The following is a 17,352-nucleotide window of genomic DNA, read 5'->3' as shown; positions in this document are numbered from 1 at the left end:
TCCCAACTGAAAAGAGATAAAAATGATTTTATGAGATAAATCAAGAATAACAATGGATTTGATCTCGTATATGTAGGGGCATATAGACTGTTTACGGGGATTTTTTTGGCCTTTCACACATATATAGCACCGTCAGAGCACGTATACTCTCGTGTGAGGCTTATTTGAATGAGTTTTTGATTCCCCTTATACCCAGTTATAAGGCCCTTAAACTATAATTTCATAGATTCAGTCTATTCCTCCGCCAAATCATACACACTTTAATTGATAAACCTAATTATAAGTCTACCTAAGTATCTATTTGATCCCGCAATTATCGACGTTATTTCAGCAAAAATCTTCTATTTTATTATAATAAAAACAACCTGCAACAATGATAAATTAAAATTTAAAAATAAAACCAATCAAATATCTTTTATGAATAAATCAAATTTTATTGATTTTTTTCCAAAAATCAAATGATTTTCTCCCGGAGAAAAAGAAAAAAAAATTGTAAAAACATTTAGTATATAAAGCCAAGTGTCAACTACAAGAGGCAGCCTCTGCAAGTACACATTCCTCCTCTCCCTTTAGCTCTTGACCGGGGATTAAAAAATTTGAGAGAGAAAATGTGGAGAAGACTGATTTCATCTGATTTACAAACCCTAGCCACCCGCTCTCTCCGTCGCGTCTCTTCCGCCCCTCGATTTCACTCTACGACGCCGTTTAAGCGCACTTCTCCTCTTTTATCCCCCGCCGCCTCCGCCGCCTCTGTCTCCGGTATCCTCCTTCCCTCCATTTTCTTCTAGATCTTTCGATTCATTTCATTTATTTGTACAAATTATAGATTTATTTACCCTAATTATAAAGTAATGTTTGAGATTATGTGTTTATGTATTTGGAATTAGAATTAGGGTTTGTTGAGATTGTTTTTAAGTGAATAATTGTTGATGCGTATATACGGGTGCAGAGAGTAAAGGTATAAGGATTGAAGATGTTATGCCAATTGCTACTGGCCACGAGCGTGAAGAACTCGAGGCTCAGCTTCAGGTTTACCATCAAATACTTTTGTTTGTATATGTAGACACAGTTGTGTGTATTTGTATAAACATGGCTTTTGATCTTTTGAGAGTTTCTTTTGGTACATACTGATAATTCTGTGTTTGTATAATTCGTTTATTTTAGACATTAATGGTGGATTGGATCTTTTGTTTTTATAGGGAAGAAACATTCTTGACATCAACTTTCCGGAAGGACCTTTTGGTACCAAGGTGAGGATGTTATTCATTTTCCCCAATTGAGCTATAAACATTTGTTGCTTATCATAATTTACGAAATGTTTGGTATCTGTGTTCCTTTTTTTTAAATAATCTGACTAGTAAACAAGTCTGGTTTTGCAGTTCCTCAAATTTAAACAATGCTACAGGTTGTTATGTGATACACGTGATCTATTTTTCATCTATTAGTTGTGCACATCTTTTTTGTTGTGCGTATTAGTTGGTAGTCTAGGATGGTCCATGCTCTTCCTGTGTAACTCGATAGAAGTTATTTTTTTTAATTATCTGAAAAATGAAACGTTCCGGCAGTATATTATTTGATTTCTAATGTTTAGTGTCTATATTTTGGATCTTGGAGTCCATATTTTTCGTCGGCGATTGATGTTTTCAGTATTTTTCTCGTTGTAATATCTTGTCTCTGTGAAACTAATATTGACAGATGATAACTCGGTATAAACATAAACTATACTGCATTATGTTTGAAAATGTTCAGTGTACAAAGTTAATATTTTCCAATTATGTCCAGTGTTTTTATGAGATTGCTGTTTTCGTTTGTTTTGGTTTGGCTTTGAATTGGATCGAATGCCCTCCCGTAACATGAAATACAACAGGTCTTTCTAAAATTGTTTACACTGCAATACAATTATCTCTATGGAGGATAGATTTAGGGATCACAATGGTCTTCATCTTGAACAATTTGCATGTCTGTTTGCTTTTAATTTCTATCACTAGGTCCTGTAGACCTCTACTATGTATAAATGTACCATCCTAGGTTTCCACATTTCACTTTTAATGGTTGTTATTTGAAGAGGGCACGCGATGGTTCTTTTTTTGTTGTAATAAACTTCAAGCATTTTAGCCGGAGTATAATTTCATGCTCGATCACCTCAAGTTCTCTTTATACAAAGTAAAAAGGAGATTAAATCTGTTTCTTGGAGAATCAGCAGATATACAAATAAATTCCCAATTTTGTTAATATTTAACAATGTAAAGCTCAAAATCTATTTATTATGAAATCATGCATCTCTTTGTGTAGGAGTAGTGGATAATAAGAAACTAATTTTAGCAGTTACCTAGAATACTTATAGATCACTAATACAATGATACCATGCATTTAACTTCCTAGTTGATTACTATTACTGTATAACTTAGTTCATAAATTCTCTAAGTATCAGACAAATAGTTACATTTACACCAATAACAAAATAAAATATAAAATAGATAAGAACTAGTTTAATTTTTCAGAAATCTCTGCCACATCTCCATGTAAAAGTATATGCAGGAGACGACGAGAGCACAATCTTATACAATTGTTGAGATGAATTCTGCAAAAGCATATGGTAGATGTTCATAAACTTTTCTTGATTAAAGAATTCTTCTCCAATTCCTCTTAGCTCTTATTTATCAATTGCGGCTTCATAATTAGAATCATCTAAATGAGATTGTTTAAGGGCACTTCTTAGAGAACGAAGTAATTTGTTGAGCTGCTAAACTTGAAACATATATAGGGACTATAATAGATGCATGTAGTTTTGTTGATGATGTGGGGTCTGAATAAAAAATCTTAAAAGTACAAGGTAGTTGTGGGTCTGGTCTTTTTGTGTGATGACTGATGTGGAAGGATTAGTTTTAGTTCCATCAAGGGCATTGGGGCTTGGTACCGATTTGATGCTGGATATAGTTAGAAAAGAGTTTGCCGCTTTGTACATTTGATGCTGGAGATCTTAGAAAGGAGTTTGTTGCTTTGTAGGTTTCTTTGGACTAAACCAGAACTATTGGTTTGAAAACATATCAACTATGTTTGAACTTTATGATTTATGGATTACTTTTGTATTTAAAAACATATCCAACACATGTTTAGAAAGCAGGTAAGTGACAAACACATGTTTAGAAAGCAGGTAAGTGACAAGTATAACAAGAATAGATTGAACATGCTTTGTTAAAGTTTTTTATACTTAATTATTCGAAGGAGCTAAATATAGAATTTACTTGAGCTTTGTATAGCATCTTACATCACTTAGGTTTATTATTTTTTTGGTATCCTATATGTATAAACTGTTTTGAGACCCTTGCTCACGTTAACAGTGGCTCACGTTTACTTGAGCATTAGACCATCTCCAATCCATGACACTAAAATGGTGTAGCTTTTACACTATTTTAGTGTCAAAATTACACCATTTACACAACCAACTCCAACCCATTTACACTATACTTTACACTAAATGTCTAAATAGATATATGATATACTTGCTTTTCAAAAAGTAAATACCCTGTTTGGATATAATAGGATATAAATAGGATATGGTGGGAACAAATTTGTTTTTGTTAACAAAGACAAGGGTAAAGTAGGAATTATGAATTACGCCAAATTGGTGTAAGAATTACACCAGATGCACTTTTGACACTAAATTTGGTGTCACACTATTTGTTGGTGTAATTTTGACACTATTATAGTGTTGGGCTGGAGTTCATTTTACACTAAAACTTACATTATTATAGTGTTATAGTGTTGGGTTGGAGTTGCTCTTAGCTTCAGAAACTATAACTAGGACTTTGAATCATTTATTAACATCTCAAAAAGTATTAATTATGGAGTTATGAATTATTGATTTTACTTTGCAATGGTGGGGCTTGTAAGTGATTACATTTCTTTATGTCCATAAATAAATTAATTATTACACATGGCTAATTTATGTTTTTGTTATCTATAGGCCTCGGTAGTTATGTGCTTAATTAAGTTTAAAATATTTGTTGATATTATTTTCTATATCGTTATCATTCTTGTTTAGCGCACACTATTTTGCTTGTAGGAAGCACCTGCAATAGTGAAGTCTGTTTATGACAAAAGAATAGTTGGATGTCCTGGTGTCGATGGAGGTTAGAAAGTTTCCAACTTCAATCTTCTTTTGTTTGTTTCCTATCCGAGTAACACTAATATTGCAAAGGTTTTGACTTTCAGAGGATGAGCACGATGTTGTGTGGTTTTGGCTGGAGAAAGGCAAGCCTCATGAGTGTCCAGTATGTTCACAGTATTTTAAGGTAAGAGGTTTCTGAAGTTCGTATTTGGCAAACCCTTCTGTCTTAGACCCATCAATGTGGCTCTTATAGAAAAGTACATATAGTGATTTAGTTTGAAGTATTAATACAGTGTTTGTTGCATAATATTGCAGCTTGAAGTTGTTGGACCCGGTGGACCTCCTGATGGCCATGGAGACGATCATCACTAATTTGACATGCAAATTTAGGGTGGAATAAGTTCTAATTAGTTGGTAAGGAGGCCTCACACAACATAGAATCAGCCATTTGAGTTGGTCTTTTGAAGTCTGTTTTCAGACTGTTTTTGGAAATCTCTAGGTTGCAATTTGTATCGATCTATGGTCAACTGGATAAATAATTTTCATTAAACCGTTCCTGATTTATCATTGAATAATCAATGACAATACTATACTTGGCAATAGATTCTCTCATCATATTTTTTTGTTTATTGTTTGTCTTTTGCTTATGGAAGTATGTTATATCCATTACAAGGAAAAATCGTTATAATTTGAATTAAAATTAGAAAAATTCTGTACTCAATCAAGGCTTTAAGCTTGTGAGTGAACAAAGGAATTGCCATAGACAACTGGAAGCTTATATGTTCACAAGTTGTGTGATGCCTTGAGTAGTAGTATTGGTCTGGAATAACCCCAACATCAGATTATGGAACAAACATATTGTTAGTTGGTTGACTCCAATTTATTGAAGAAGCAACACAAGCATCTGCAAGCATTGTGATCTTACTTGATACTTTTATCGTGGAATCAATGTGGCTTCATTACATTTGCTTGATACGTACACACGAAATCACACAATGACATCAATTGTTTAATTGGTTGGCATCCGATGTCATTAAAGACACTAGTTTATATGAGGAATAAAACACTTTTGAAGCGGAGAGGATTTTCCAATTCCATGTTCATTGAAAGAATCTATAAGCATGTTTTCTCTACTTGGTATTAACACTTGAAATACTTTTGTGTTGTCAACATTGGGGTCTCATACTTGCATCACGATGTTTGAAAACTGTTTGGAATAGTTTTCAAAATCGTACTTGAAATGTTTACCACCGATGTCTTACTGCAATGAGGATCGTCCAGCAGTCCAATGTTATCTAAATTCAGCTTATAGATCAGGTTAACTTCATTTCGTTATGATATACAGTATTATGTGTCTTATTAGTTTTAATTGTCTCTCCCATTTTTCACATAACATAATTTTTAATCATACTACAAATTTATTTTTAACTTTCTAGTGAGTAAAGTTCTTCTAGCTTTCTTACAACCCAAATTTTTTAAAACACTGATTTTCAAGAATCAAGAACAGCATATGTGGATGCATGATGGGAATAAAGAGTCTAATTAGAAGAAATAATTTAAACGGGAAATAGAGTCTAATTATTATACTTCCAATAGAGAGTATCAATTTATCTTATCACGTTAATGTATTTATTTATACTCGGTTCTTGATTTGTATCCAAGAAAAAAATGTCTCGGAATCTGAGGTGGTGCAAAAGCAAAAACAAAAACAAAATCTTGTGCACTTCCAAAGGGTAAAGAATGGAAAGGCAAAAGAGAGCGAAAAGGTCCATTTGCTTTTGAATATCTTGTCCTCATTACTAAAATTCGCAGTCCATGTGTGTTTTTTAACCCTTACTGCACCTACGAGTTCAAACTGTATATGCATTGCTTCTTCTAGTGCTCTTGGTAAATCTTTTTCTTAACACTTTGAAATTTTGGGGGAATGGGTAACTTAACTTAGTATGGTCGATGAAGGTTTCAAGTTCGTTTCCCTCCGGGACTCAATATTCTCATAAATCGAATCTTGGTAAAGCCTTTCCTAATAATTAAATGCCCAATATTAACATAACTCGAATCTTGTTAAATCCTTTCCTAATATGTAACGATATTCTTATAATTTATTATCGACATGAATTTTGGCAAGTCCTTTCCTTACAACTCGAGTTTTCGTAACTTAACTCTTTTAGGTCTGATCTAATATTAAAGCTTCTGGATTTGTGCACAATGGTTAATGCTTTAAAATAAAAATTTCAACATATATTATTTAAGAAATTAGCCTGGTGGATTGTGTATGCATATAATATGGCTTAATTAGATTTTTGAATTCCAAGGATGGGGTTCTGGTTATTTTGTGTGGAAAATTTTAGAGGTACTTATCAGTGAAGGTATTTTCTTTGTCCACTGACTTGGAGAATTTATTCTCAACTTCCATTAAAACCAGTGGCCATTTCATAGGTTGGTTTGCTCCAGGGGTCATTTATGGATTACTATTCTTTGTTTGTAGATTCTTTGCTCATAAAGTTTGAACTTTTTGTTGTCTTTTATATATGCATTTGGGTGACTTTCTCTTTCTTTATCACAATTTTAGGTAGTTCCAGACAGTGTATAACTGATGATAGATAAACGTGGTCATTGGTCAATGCGGATATAGGGGTTTTATTACGTTTTCACCCTCTTGAACAAGTATAAATAGAGCAGCTCGCTTCTGGTTTATTCATTGCAGCCATTTCTCCATATTATTTGTGAAGGACTGCAATTTAGATTAACATGAACTATAATAGGTCTGCCTTAGGTTCTGGTTAGTCATTTCACCACCTTTAGTCCTGTGTAATGACATTGTTTGTTTTACAATGTTATCACCATAGTTTCTGATATTTTGCTTCATACCTTTCCTATTAATTCCTCAGGTAACAGGAGCACCCATGAATTTGGAAGGACTTATGTTGTCAGACCTAAAGGGAGACATCAAGCAACTATAGTTTGGCTTCATGGTATTGGTGACTCTGGATCAAGGTAACAGTTTTGGTAAATCAGCACTTTGTGTAATTTGTCATGCATGGTTGTTATGGCGGCGTGCCTAGTTACATTGTGGTGCCTGTGCTGTCCATGTGGTGTTTGATGCATTTACACGTAAAATATTAATGACATGTTCCTATTTGACAATCTATTATTGTATCTTTGTAAGTACTTGTTACAACAATAAATCATCAATAAAACTGAAACATAATTAATCATGGAGTCATTAAGAAACTAGCTTAAAGTTATAACATTACTGTGGAGTATGAACCAGATTATTAAATGTTTATCTAAATCTATAAGAATTTTTTGCCACTTGTAAAATTTAAGCAAATATCTAATCCTACAACGCTTATGTTTTCATTTTATAATTTCTTTTACAGCTCGTCACAGCTCTTGGAAAGTTTCCCTCTACCAAATGTAAGGATTCTTACATGAGATTGAGTTGCTGACTTACCATATCTACATGATTATGCATATATGTTTACTTGGTCCTGTTGTGTGATCTTTTCAGATTAAGTGGATTTGTCCAACTGCTCCTACTCGTCCAGTTGCATTGTTTGGAGGTTTTCCTTGCACCGCTTGTAAGATTTATAGCCTTGAGTTGTTTTAATCTATCTCTTTGAGGCTCCAAAACCATCTTGAATCAAGTGTTTCATACTTTCAGAATTACACTGCCTTTTACGTTTGTATTAAAACTTATTTACCTAGACTGATATTAGAGAAGGGAATATAATGCTGATTAAAACAATATCAGGGTGCGACGTGGGAGAGATTTCAGAAGATGCTCCTGATGATTTGGAGGGCTTAGACGCATCAGCAGAACATGTTGCAAATCTCTTGTCAAACGAGCCTGCTGATAGTATGTTCTATCTTTAGAGTTTCTAACACTTGCATGCATACATTAAAAAAAGGAAAAAAAAGAAATGCCAACCTAAAACTGAGGACTTTAATAAATGCTTTAGCAAATTTAAGATATAAAAAGGGTTTTGGATATTATAAATAACGCTGTCAAGTGTTTTCCCTTTGTACTTCTTTCTAGTCATGTTCAGATAGCATTCTCGCAAATATTTATGTAATTATGTATTCCATTATATCGGTAGCTACCTTCTTCGAATTTGAACTGCTAATGCCAAGAAGTATCTTGGATATCTATGTTCTAGATCTTTACTTTATTGTCGCTCTTTATGTTTCCTCTGTTTCCATTTTTAATTTCTGTTTACACATATATATATAGTAGTGTATTTTCATCCTTGCGAACGTAAGGAGTGGTAAGCTATCTAGAGATATGATCACTTAACTGCAAAGATTTATTTGAGAGAATAAGAAGGATTACTGAATGCATCAGAACCTACATTTCAGACATTTTGTAAAACATTTATATTTTTAATCATTTTAGGTTTATGCTCGAAGAAACTTTGTAATTATTTTGTGTTCAGATAGTTAAAAGTTAAAACATAGTTTTAACGGTAGCTTTTTCAATCAATAACCGAGAAAGATTTCTGCTTTAGGAATTTTAACAAAAAATTAAGTTTGAAGAATATTATAGCACTTGTATGTTTCATGCTAGAAGGAACAAAGTTTACTTGTCAAACAGAAATCCTGTTTGAACGTTCCTATTATGTGTTACCTAATATTCCTTATCGCTCTATGTCACCTGTAATTTGTCAAGTTACATCCAAATATATACAGGTTAATACCCTTAGCCATCATCTTAGTCCTCTATATCTTTGTGATTCTCTTGTTCTAGGTATAACTTTATTGAGTATTTTTTTCCATGCTAAGTCTTTATGATATTTCCATTTTCACGCATGATATTTTATTAAATGCGTCATCTATCTTTCTGTTTCTTAATTTACCTAATCAGCTGAGAGTGTAAGTGTCGCAGTATTATTAGATTATATTATCTGTACAAAAATCTTCATCTATCCTAGACCCTGCTTTAAGACTGGGATGCACTGGGCATGCCTGGTTTGGTCATAGTTTCCTCCACCTCTATAATAGATTCACCACCTCTGTATACACAGGCAATGAGTCGTCTACTTGTGTCTAGTATGATGGAGAGACTAATCACTTATGCAAATAATTTCCATGTTCTAAAAATGATAGTTTTTTCTGTTTAACAGTTAAATTGTCTGTTCAGAATCTGTATTTCTTTTTCTCTTACCCTTTAGTTTGCAATAGTATGTAAGTACACTATATTATGCATCATATAACATGTTACAGCTTTTCCATTATACCTACTATAATTGTGTGCATATCCAGTCAAACTAGGTGTGGGGGGATTTAGTATTGGTGCTGCAACTGCTCTTTACTCTTCAATGTGCCATGTCCTGGGCCAGTATGGAAATGGAAACCCGTACACCCTTAACCTCAGTGTGATTGTTGGTCTCAGTGGCTGGCTTCCCTGTTCAAGGTTTGGTTGTAAATTTTTGTGCAGTTATGTAGTGATATATAATACATTATTATTCGAGATAAACATTTCTTCCACTTTAACTGCTATTGTTTACTAGGGTTCTGAAGAACCGCCTAGAAAGATCACAAGTGGCAAGGAGGCTTGCAACATCCTTACCCATTTTGCTCTGTCATGGCCAAGGTATTCCCAAAGATTATACTAGATGGCTAGTTAGTATAACCCCTGTATTATATCATGTTATAAGATTTATTAATGTGCACTAATTTACTTGGTTATAATTAAAGATTCTATTATGGTGGTAATATAATTTTCTTTAGTGATCATCCAACTTTTTGACGATTACATATATTTATATTCATGATATGTTTGTGCTAAATGTTAGTAGGCTATATATTCATTGTAAAAAATAGTTGGATAGCAGTTTGCACAAATCCCTTGAAAGTATGTCATTAGACTGACTTCATTCGCAAGCTTTTTGCCATCTTACTGATTTTCTCCCTTAAACAGTTACTTTCTCTACCATACAAGCATCAGATTTGCTATCCTTGTTTACCAGTTTCTTGAAAGCTATATATTATAGTTTAAAGTAATATTTAGTTTTTTTTTTGATATATAAAAATTGTATAGGTTATTTCATCGGTTTTTGAATGTACTCCTTTTGTCTCTGTGCAAGTGCACATGTGTGTGTATTCATAATTATAATGATTAAAACGCCTCAAACGATTATCTTGCCTAAATATTTTTGTTTGATAATTTAGATGAAAATATTTCTATATAAATGCTGCAGACTTACGACTGATTTTGGTTTATAAAAATTTAAATATTATGCAAATTTTAGGATGTTGCTGTCATGCTGCTGATGATATAATACTTTTGATTGCTAGTAACTTGTTGATAGCTGAAATGTACGTGTAAGTTTTTTAGTGGTATATGATGATTTGATTTGATATCAAACTGAATTTGAAAATTGACTATTACGGTCAAATTTCTAACAAATTTTGGAGCAGGAGTATTCCTCTAAACTCTTTGCCTTTAGATTGGAGAATGTTCCTCTCTGGCTGGGGTGATACTCTAGTTTCAGAAAATCCGCAGAGGATGGACCAAGCTTTTTGTCTGTAGTAAGTGGTTGTTCGGAATGAGCATTCATGTATTCAATTTCTAGTATGAAATCTCAAAATAGAGTGAAAGATTACTAGATTGTACATGATTATCGTTCAATGTAAAATTTTATTATATTTCACATGAGATTGAAGTAAAGCTTAACTGAAAGTTCAAAACCACCATGCAAAAATAGCATCATTGCAACCAAAAGAATGAAATGTAGAAGAATCAGATATGTTTGTCTTTCTGGTATATCTCTGAGAGACGTCGTCTCTCATATTTATTCCATCAGCTCGCAAGTAGTAAAACATATTTACGCAGAAGTGTACATCTTAGATTGGATGCTCACCAGTCCATTGCACTCTGTAATGTCAAACTTGGGTGCTCACGAGTCCACTTCACTCTGTAATGTCAAACATTGAGAGGTACTGTGATTCCTCAATCACTTTTATAGCTTATGCTTGTGTAGAGGTTTTTCTGCATAAAACTTGGTAGCATATTATACATTTCAGTTATAGTTGAGGACGACTGCTTAAGGCCATTGACAAGGAATGCAATTGACTCATTGTCAGTCGGTGAAAGCGGCAGGGGTAAGCTAGTTTAACCACTATTACCTGGTAATAATATCTATCAAATAATAGTAAAGTCTGCCTTCCCAATTGACCTTTCTGGAGAGCATCATTCCCATTTGAACCTTTTAACTTATTTTACTCCAACTCTTTGGTTTCAATCGTTGCACCGCGTCGGAACCTGCATCACACCCGGAAATGGAAATGGCACTTGTTCCGTGTCATATCTTTTAGTATGAAATTTGGAATCATTGAAATACCAGATGTGCGAGAAATTATTATTAAAAAGAAAATATATAGGAGAAAATTTTAAGAGAAGAGACGAAAAAGACTGAGCTATCATTGTGAAGAAAGAAGTGTCTTGATTGGCCGCAAAAACTCAGATATAAATTATAAGATTATGAAAAATAAAATTTAGCATACAAAATTTAAACAAAAAGCATGCTTAATTTAAGTTTTAGAGTTAATCTTTGCAATGATGTTATTTAATTTTATTACTTTAATGCTATTGCACACTTGTGTGCAAGTCTAAGCTTCTCAACAACAACTACTTGATATAATTAATACCAAGTACTAATAAGGTGCTTTTGTTTTATAGTTGATGATGTAGTAGCATACATGCACGGGGAAAATTGTGCGCACAACTTAAGTTCTGCCGGATTTAGAAACCTGATTTTCAGAACATATAGCGGGTATTACTTGTGTCGCTTCAATACTAACTAATTTGCTCGAGTCCTCACGGAATTAATAGGTATATTAAAGCTTGAGAGCTTGATGGTGGTGTTACAGGTTAGGTCACTACACCATTCCTCAAGAGACTAATGAAGTCTGCAACTGGCTTACTCGGAACTTAGGACTCCAGGGCTAGATGATATATATATATATATATATATATATGTCAATTTATATACGGAACAAGTACAAGTACAACCATTGGCATTAGGGGCGGTATATGGCATCCGTACACTGTGAGGCCTATGATTTAATCTACATTCATATGTTGTAATATTATTTATGTAAAACAAACACTCTCATCTTATATTTTATCTAAGAATAAAGGCCACGGGTGGTTATGATATTTCTAGCTAATTGTCTTTTTTTTTCCCCTTGAAATGAATTAATCATAGAATATACGGTTGAGATTTTGAATTGCATTTTTAGTTATTATCAATAAATACATATGTTCAATTTAGCGATGTAATTCGGGCGTCGCTATAGTAAAATCCATTTTTTTCTGTAATGATTTAGAGAATAACTACATTTCTTTTTAGAAGTTGAGGTATGTAATATCGTACATGATACATTATTCAAATTTCGCGAGAGATACAATACATACATAAATTGAGCGATGCAATAGGAATAAGTAGCAGGGATAAGTAGCAATTGTATATAATATTTCATTACGAAGAGGGAATCGAACCCTCAATCTCATTCTCCTGCCACAAGAGGTAAGCACGTGAGGTAATAATTAGGGGTGAGTAAAAAACCGAAAAAATCCGAAATTGAAAGCGAAATTGCTAAAAATCATCAAAACCGAACCGTAAAGAACCGATCCGAAACCGAAACCGAAACCAATTCTTCGGTTTCGGTTATAATTAGAAACCGAACCGTAAAAACCTGATCCGAACCGATTATTTCATATATATATATATATATATTATTTAATATATCTAAACTTTAAAATTAGTAACTACCTATTTTCTTTAACACAAGGTTGAAATATTTTTGCTTAAATTTGCTTCTTTATTAATTTTTTCCTAGTTGTCCGGGCAGTAAAAGGATTATATTGGACTGCGATTTTAGCATCTCTGCACTCTTTCTTTTTTCCTAAACCAATATATAAATGCTCAATTCACTCTCATGTAACCTGATTGCCCAATATTCTTATTCTTTAATCATTCTTTTTCGTGTCTTGTCTGAAGGTTTATAAAAAACTTTAACTAAATGTATTTTTTTTTATTTTTTTTAATTATATAAGATATATTTATTTTGTTAAATTTATGCGATTGCGGTTTTAAATCCGAAACCGATCCGATTATAATCGAACCGAACTTTTTTTAACCGAATCCATACCGACGGTTGCGGTTGCGGTTTCGGTTTCGGTTTTCAATTTTAAAAACCGAGGATTCACGGTTTCGATTTCGGTTTTAACCTAAACCCGAACCGATTCGCCCCGCGCTCCTCCCTAATAATGCGAGTGGGTTGAGACCAACATTCTGTAGCAGCTCTACGTTGGTAGTTTCCAAAAAATGTCCAGTCCAGCAGTCCGACACTCAGTTTGCGGCTAACCCAAGTTTAATGATCTATTATTTTGAATTTGATTTAGGCTCATTTTATAAGCACCATCCTAGCTTATTAGTCCTTTTTTTGGACAGAGTCCCGGAAAGTGCGCGGGGCGTATCGGGGCGAATTTTGGATAAAATCGAAATCGCATATCCTCGGTTTTTAAAATTTAAAACCGCAATCGAAGTTATCGGTTCAGTTTTAAAAACCTCGATTCGGTTTTTATCGGATCGGATTCGGTTATAAAACCGCATCCAATAAAATTAATAAAATAAATATGAGCTAGTAAACTTTATACTACTTTGAAAATTTGGTGAATAATGAAAATTTCATAAATTTTGAAATGATTTTTGACAGGAGCAAGTCAGTAGTAAAAATCATGACTAGCGACCGAAAAAAACAAGCTATATGTAGTACTACATCTCCTGTAACAGATTAACTTAAGAGAAGAATTAATGGCTTTAATCACTAAAGCTCAACATAATGTAAATCTGGGAACAGCCCAGGTTTGAAACCATCCAATGCAATCGGAACTACGCACATAAACATGGATGTTAATTTTTAAAATATATATATATATTAATTATATTTTATTTATTTATTTATTTATTTTTAATTATCGGTTCGGTTTTCACCAATAACCGAACCTGGAAAATCGGTTTCGGTTTCGGATCGGATTTTTACGGTTCGAATTTTAACGGGTTTGGTTTCAGATTCGGTTTTTTTTGGTTTTCTGCTCAGCTCTACCCCCATTAGTCATCACATCTCCAAATCGAAGTAGTATTTTTGCTAGTTGCTCTAAGGAAAATCCCAAAAATCATTATTAATATTTTTTGTCGGGAGTTGCTCAAACGAAAATCATAATTATTCTGATAACTGAGATATAATCTCCGCCACATTTTTTTATCCTAAATTATATCACAGCCATGATTATAAAAATCAGAAATCGGACTAAATCGGTTAAACTACCGATTAGCGATTTATCGGAATTCGGTGATTTATCGGAATATTAAATCAGAATAAAATCAGACATATTTTATACTATTTTTTAAAAATATATATGTAAAATAAATATTTGTATGAGTAAATATTGTCAGGGATGTTGTTTATGGCCCAATAATTGTGAGTATTATCATTTGAATAGCTCATCAAGTCTTTTATGGCCCAATAATTGTGAGTATTATCATTTCAATAGCTCATCAAGTCTTTTCAATACCCAGCAAGTCTTGTATCTTTGTTTTGCGTGCCCTTTTTATTAAAAAATTGTGTTAATCAACTTTTTTCCCCTCTTTCATTTTATCCTCCGGTGTACTCTCACCCTTCTTCTTCCATTCCGATGTCTGCCTAATTAATTTCAAATCGTTAGTCTTTGTCAATTCAACATGAAATTTATTTCTTCTTCCTACGACCAGTTTCATCTCCACAGACCCGAAATCACGTGTTTCATTCGCCGGCTTTTGGCCGGAAAGTCGCCGATTTCGACCGAAAAATCGTCGATTTTGACCGAAAAATCAAAATATGTTTTCTTTTCCAATTTTACTTTATAATATTGTTAGTTGCCCTAGAGCGATTTATCGGCCGATTTATCGGCCGATTTATCGGTGAAATCGCCGATTTCTGTAACACTAATCATAACCACTCATTTTATATTTTAAATTTATTTAATTCCCCACCCATGTCATCTACTATCTTCGATCTCTCCACCTCCGCTGCCCCAACCACTAGGACTGAGCATTCGGGTAGTTCGGTCCAAAACCAGACCGAACCGAAAATACCTAAAACCAAACTTTTATTTTTTTGGAACCGGACCAGAACCGAATCGAAATAATTTGGATGGTTCAGTTCGGTTGTTAAGAACCGAATTAGTTTTTTTTTAAAAATATATTAATAATTATGATATATTTCATTTAAATTAAAAAAATGAAAACAAAATAAGTAGACTATATTGTGACTTGTGATTACAAAAGAAAACAACCTAACCGGTTCAAATATTTTCCAAAAAAAATACTACAGCTAACTTACATTAACGCAATTTCATAATAAAAAATGCCAAAAATGATGAACTAAAATATATGAAAATATAAAATAAAAAAATTAGAAATTTGCCATGCTTCTCACTATAATAGTGCACGTTTATTATTGAAATAAGTGGTTATTGTGCAAGACATGCTTGTATCATAAAAAGACTAAGTTAAATTGGCAGCCCTAAGAATTAGTTGTATGATAATCTAAATTTGTATTTTGTACTGTATTACTTGAGTCTGTAAAATGTCAAAGATTAGACTAGAGTATTTTTCTGTAAACAGTCTTAAGGCTAAGAATAAACTCTGGAAGAAGATAAAAAAGATCATGCCTCAGAGAAATTGTGAAGAAACTTGGAGTAAAATAAATATGTTTTAGGAAAAATATTCAAAGTCAAGATATCTACAAGTCACAGATCAAGGCATATAGAGAAGTCATTAAAGAACTCCAGAATGACTTATCGAGAAGTCCAAAACAGCTTATAGAGAAGTCTCAGAGATATCGACAAGGCAAATGAAGACATGAAAATTGGATATATCGACAAGTCAAATTATCATTAAAGATCTCAGAGATATCTACAAGTCAAAATGTATATAGAGATCTCTGAGATATCGACAAGTCAGTTCTGCATTAGAGAACTAAGAGATATTGACAAGTCAAAATGAAGATATGAAGATTGGAGATATCGACAAGTCAATTTTCTCATTAGAGATCTCCGAGATATCGACAAATCAAAATGCTTATAGAGATCTCAGAGATATCGATAAGTCATTTTCACATGCAGAAATTTGGAGAACTCGACAAGCCAAGTTCACTTATAGAGAACTAAGAGACTTCGACAAGTCAAAGAGACTTATAGAGAACTAAGAGATCTCGATAAGCCATTATACTTATCGAGATGTCAGTTCTCTATAGATCAAGCTGGAGATCTCGATATGAACCTCAAGTACCGAATGCAGACAAGTTAAATATTTAAGATTATCAATCAACAAACGATCTAATCACTTAGATTGAAAAGTCTACAAAAGCAGCTTGAAGAGTACAAGACCAAAGGCCAAGATTAACTGACAAAGGAAAGTCACAGATCTACAGAATTTGTAAAGATACACTATGCCAGAAATGGAAAGCTTTAGAGATAACTTAAAGTAGGGTTTAGTACATCTTATTGCATGTTGTGTAAACCTGCGTTTACTAATCTATAAAGTAAATACTGGTCCTTTGCTTTGAAATTGTATCAAACATATCTAGTTTTTCTTGTACACTCTCAAGAAAGAAGCCGAGTTCTTTACTTACAAAGAACCCAGGATTTGTAGCAAAACACTAGCTTGATTTTAATACAAACTTAAGTGAGTTTTGAAATATTGTGTGCACTGTTTTTTTTCAAATAACATAATATTACTGCATTTCTAATATGCTTTGTCAACCAAGTAACAAACATTCAAAAAACTTTAAAAATTATCCAAAACACATTCACCCCCTGTGTTGTATTCATTACCTAACAAGTGGTATCAGAGCAAAATCTGAAAGCAAACAGATTAAAGATCTTGGAAGAATGAATACACAGAAGATTAGCAGTATAAAGATACCAGCCTTTGATAAGATTAACTACACATTATGGAAAAAGAAGATGATGTTATTTCTAATGATGGCCAACCCCTTGTACATTCAGATTCTGAAGAATGGACCTTTTATTCCTATGGAAAGGATTGAAGAGTCTACAGAAGGAGACATGGTCATCCCAGCTTACTATGGTCCTAAAGATCCTTCAAAATACATAGACATTGAGAAGGAAAAAGTTTTTCTTGAAAGTGGTCTGCAATTAGTTCTGATAGAGTCACTTGATAATGTCATGT

General features: G+C 33.1%; 2 protein-coding genes across 6 annotated transcripts; both read left to right on the top strand.

Annotated features, from left to right (window-relative positions):
• The first annotated feature begins 528 nt into the window (after positions 1–528).
• LOC141671963 (cytochrome c oxidase subunit 5b-2, mitochondrial-like) lies at positions 529–4,713 on the top strand. Its single transcript, XM_074478434.1, has 6 exons — positions 529–759; positions 950–1,029; positions 1,200–1,250; positions 4,067–4,133; positions 4,216–4,295; positions 4,427–4,713. The coding sequence occupies exons 1-6, from the start codon at positions 609–611 to the stop codon at positions 4,481–4,483; spliced, it is 486 nt and encodes a 161-aa protein (XP_074334535.1). The 5' UTR covers positions 529–608; the 3' UTR covers positions 4,484–4,713.
• A 2,002-nt stretch (positions 4,714–6,715) lies between these two features.
• On the top strand, positions 6,716–12,192 carry LOC141670819 (uncharacterized). Of its 5 annotated transcripts, none has more exons than XM_074476831.1 (11): positions 6,716–6,890; positions 7,000–7,105; positions 7,492–7,528; positions 7,623–7,692; positions 7,866–7,970; positions 9,374–9,524; positions 9,622–9,704; positions 10,363–10,429; positions 10,532–10,642; positions 11,793–11,886; positions 11,984–12,026. In XM_074476831.1, the coding sequence occupies exons 1-10, from the start codon at positions 6,860–6,862 to the stop codon at positions 11,794–11,796; spliced, it is 765 nt and encodes a 254-aa protein (XP_074332932.1). In that variant the 5' UTR covers positions 6,716–6,859; the 3' UTR covers positions 11,797–11,886; positions 11,984–12,026. The 5 variants fall into 5 exon arrangements, with proteins under 5 accessions (XP_074332932.1, XP_074332933.1, XP_074332934.1 ...); XM_074476832.1 differs by having other exon boundaries at positions 10,532–11,215; positions 11,984–12,013; XM_074476834.1 differs by lacking the exon at positions 10,363–10,429 and having other exon boundaries at positions 6,725–6,890; positions 10,532–11,215; positions 11,984–12,013.
• Positions 12,193–17,352: the final 5,160 nt, after the last annotated feature.

This window comes from Apium graveolens, chromosome 7 (assembly GCF_009905375.1).
Source record: "Apium graveolens cultivar Ventura chromosome 7, ASM990537v1, whole genome shotgun sequence".
NCBI lineage: Eukaryota > Viridiplantae > Streptophyta > Magnoliopsida > Apiales > Apiaceae > Apium > Apium graveolens.
This window is presented reverse-complemented; position numbering and strand designations above follow the sequence as displayed.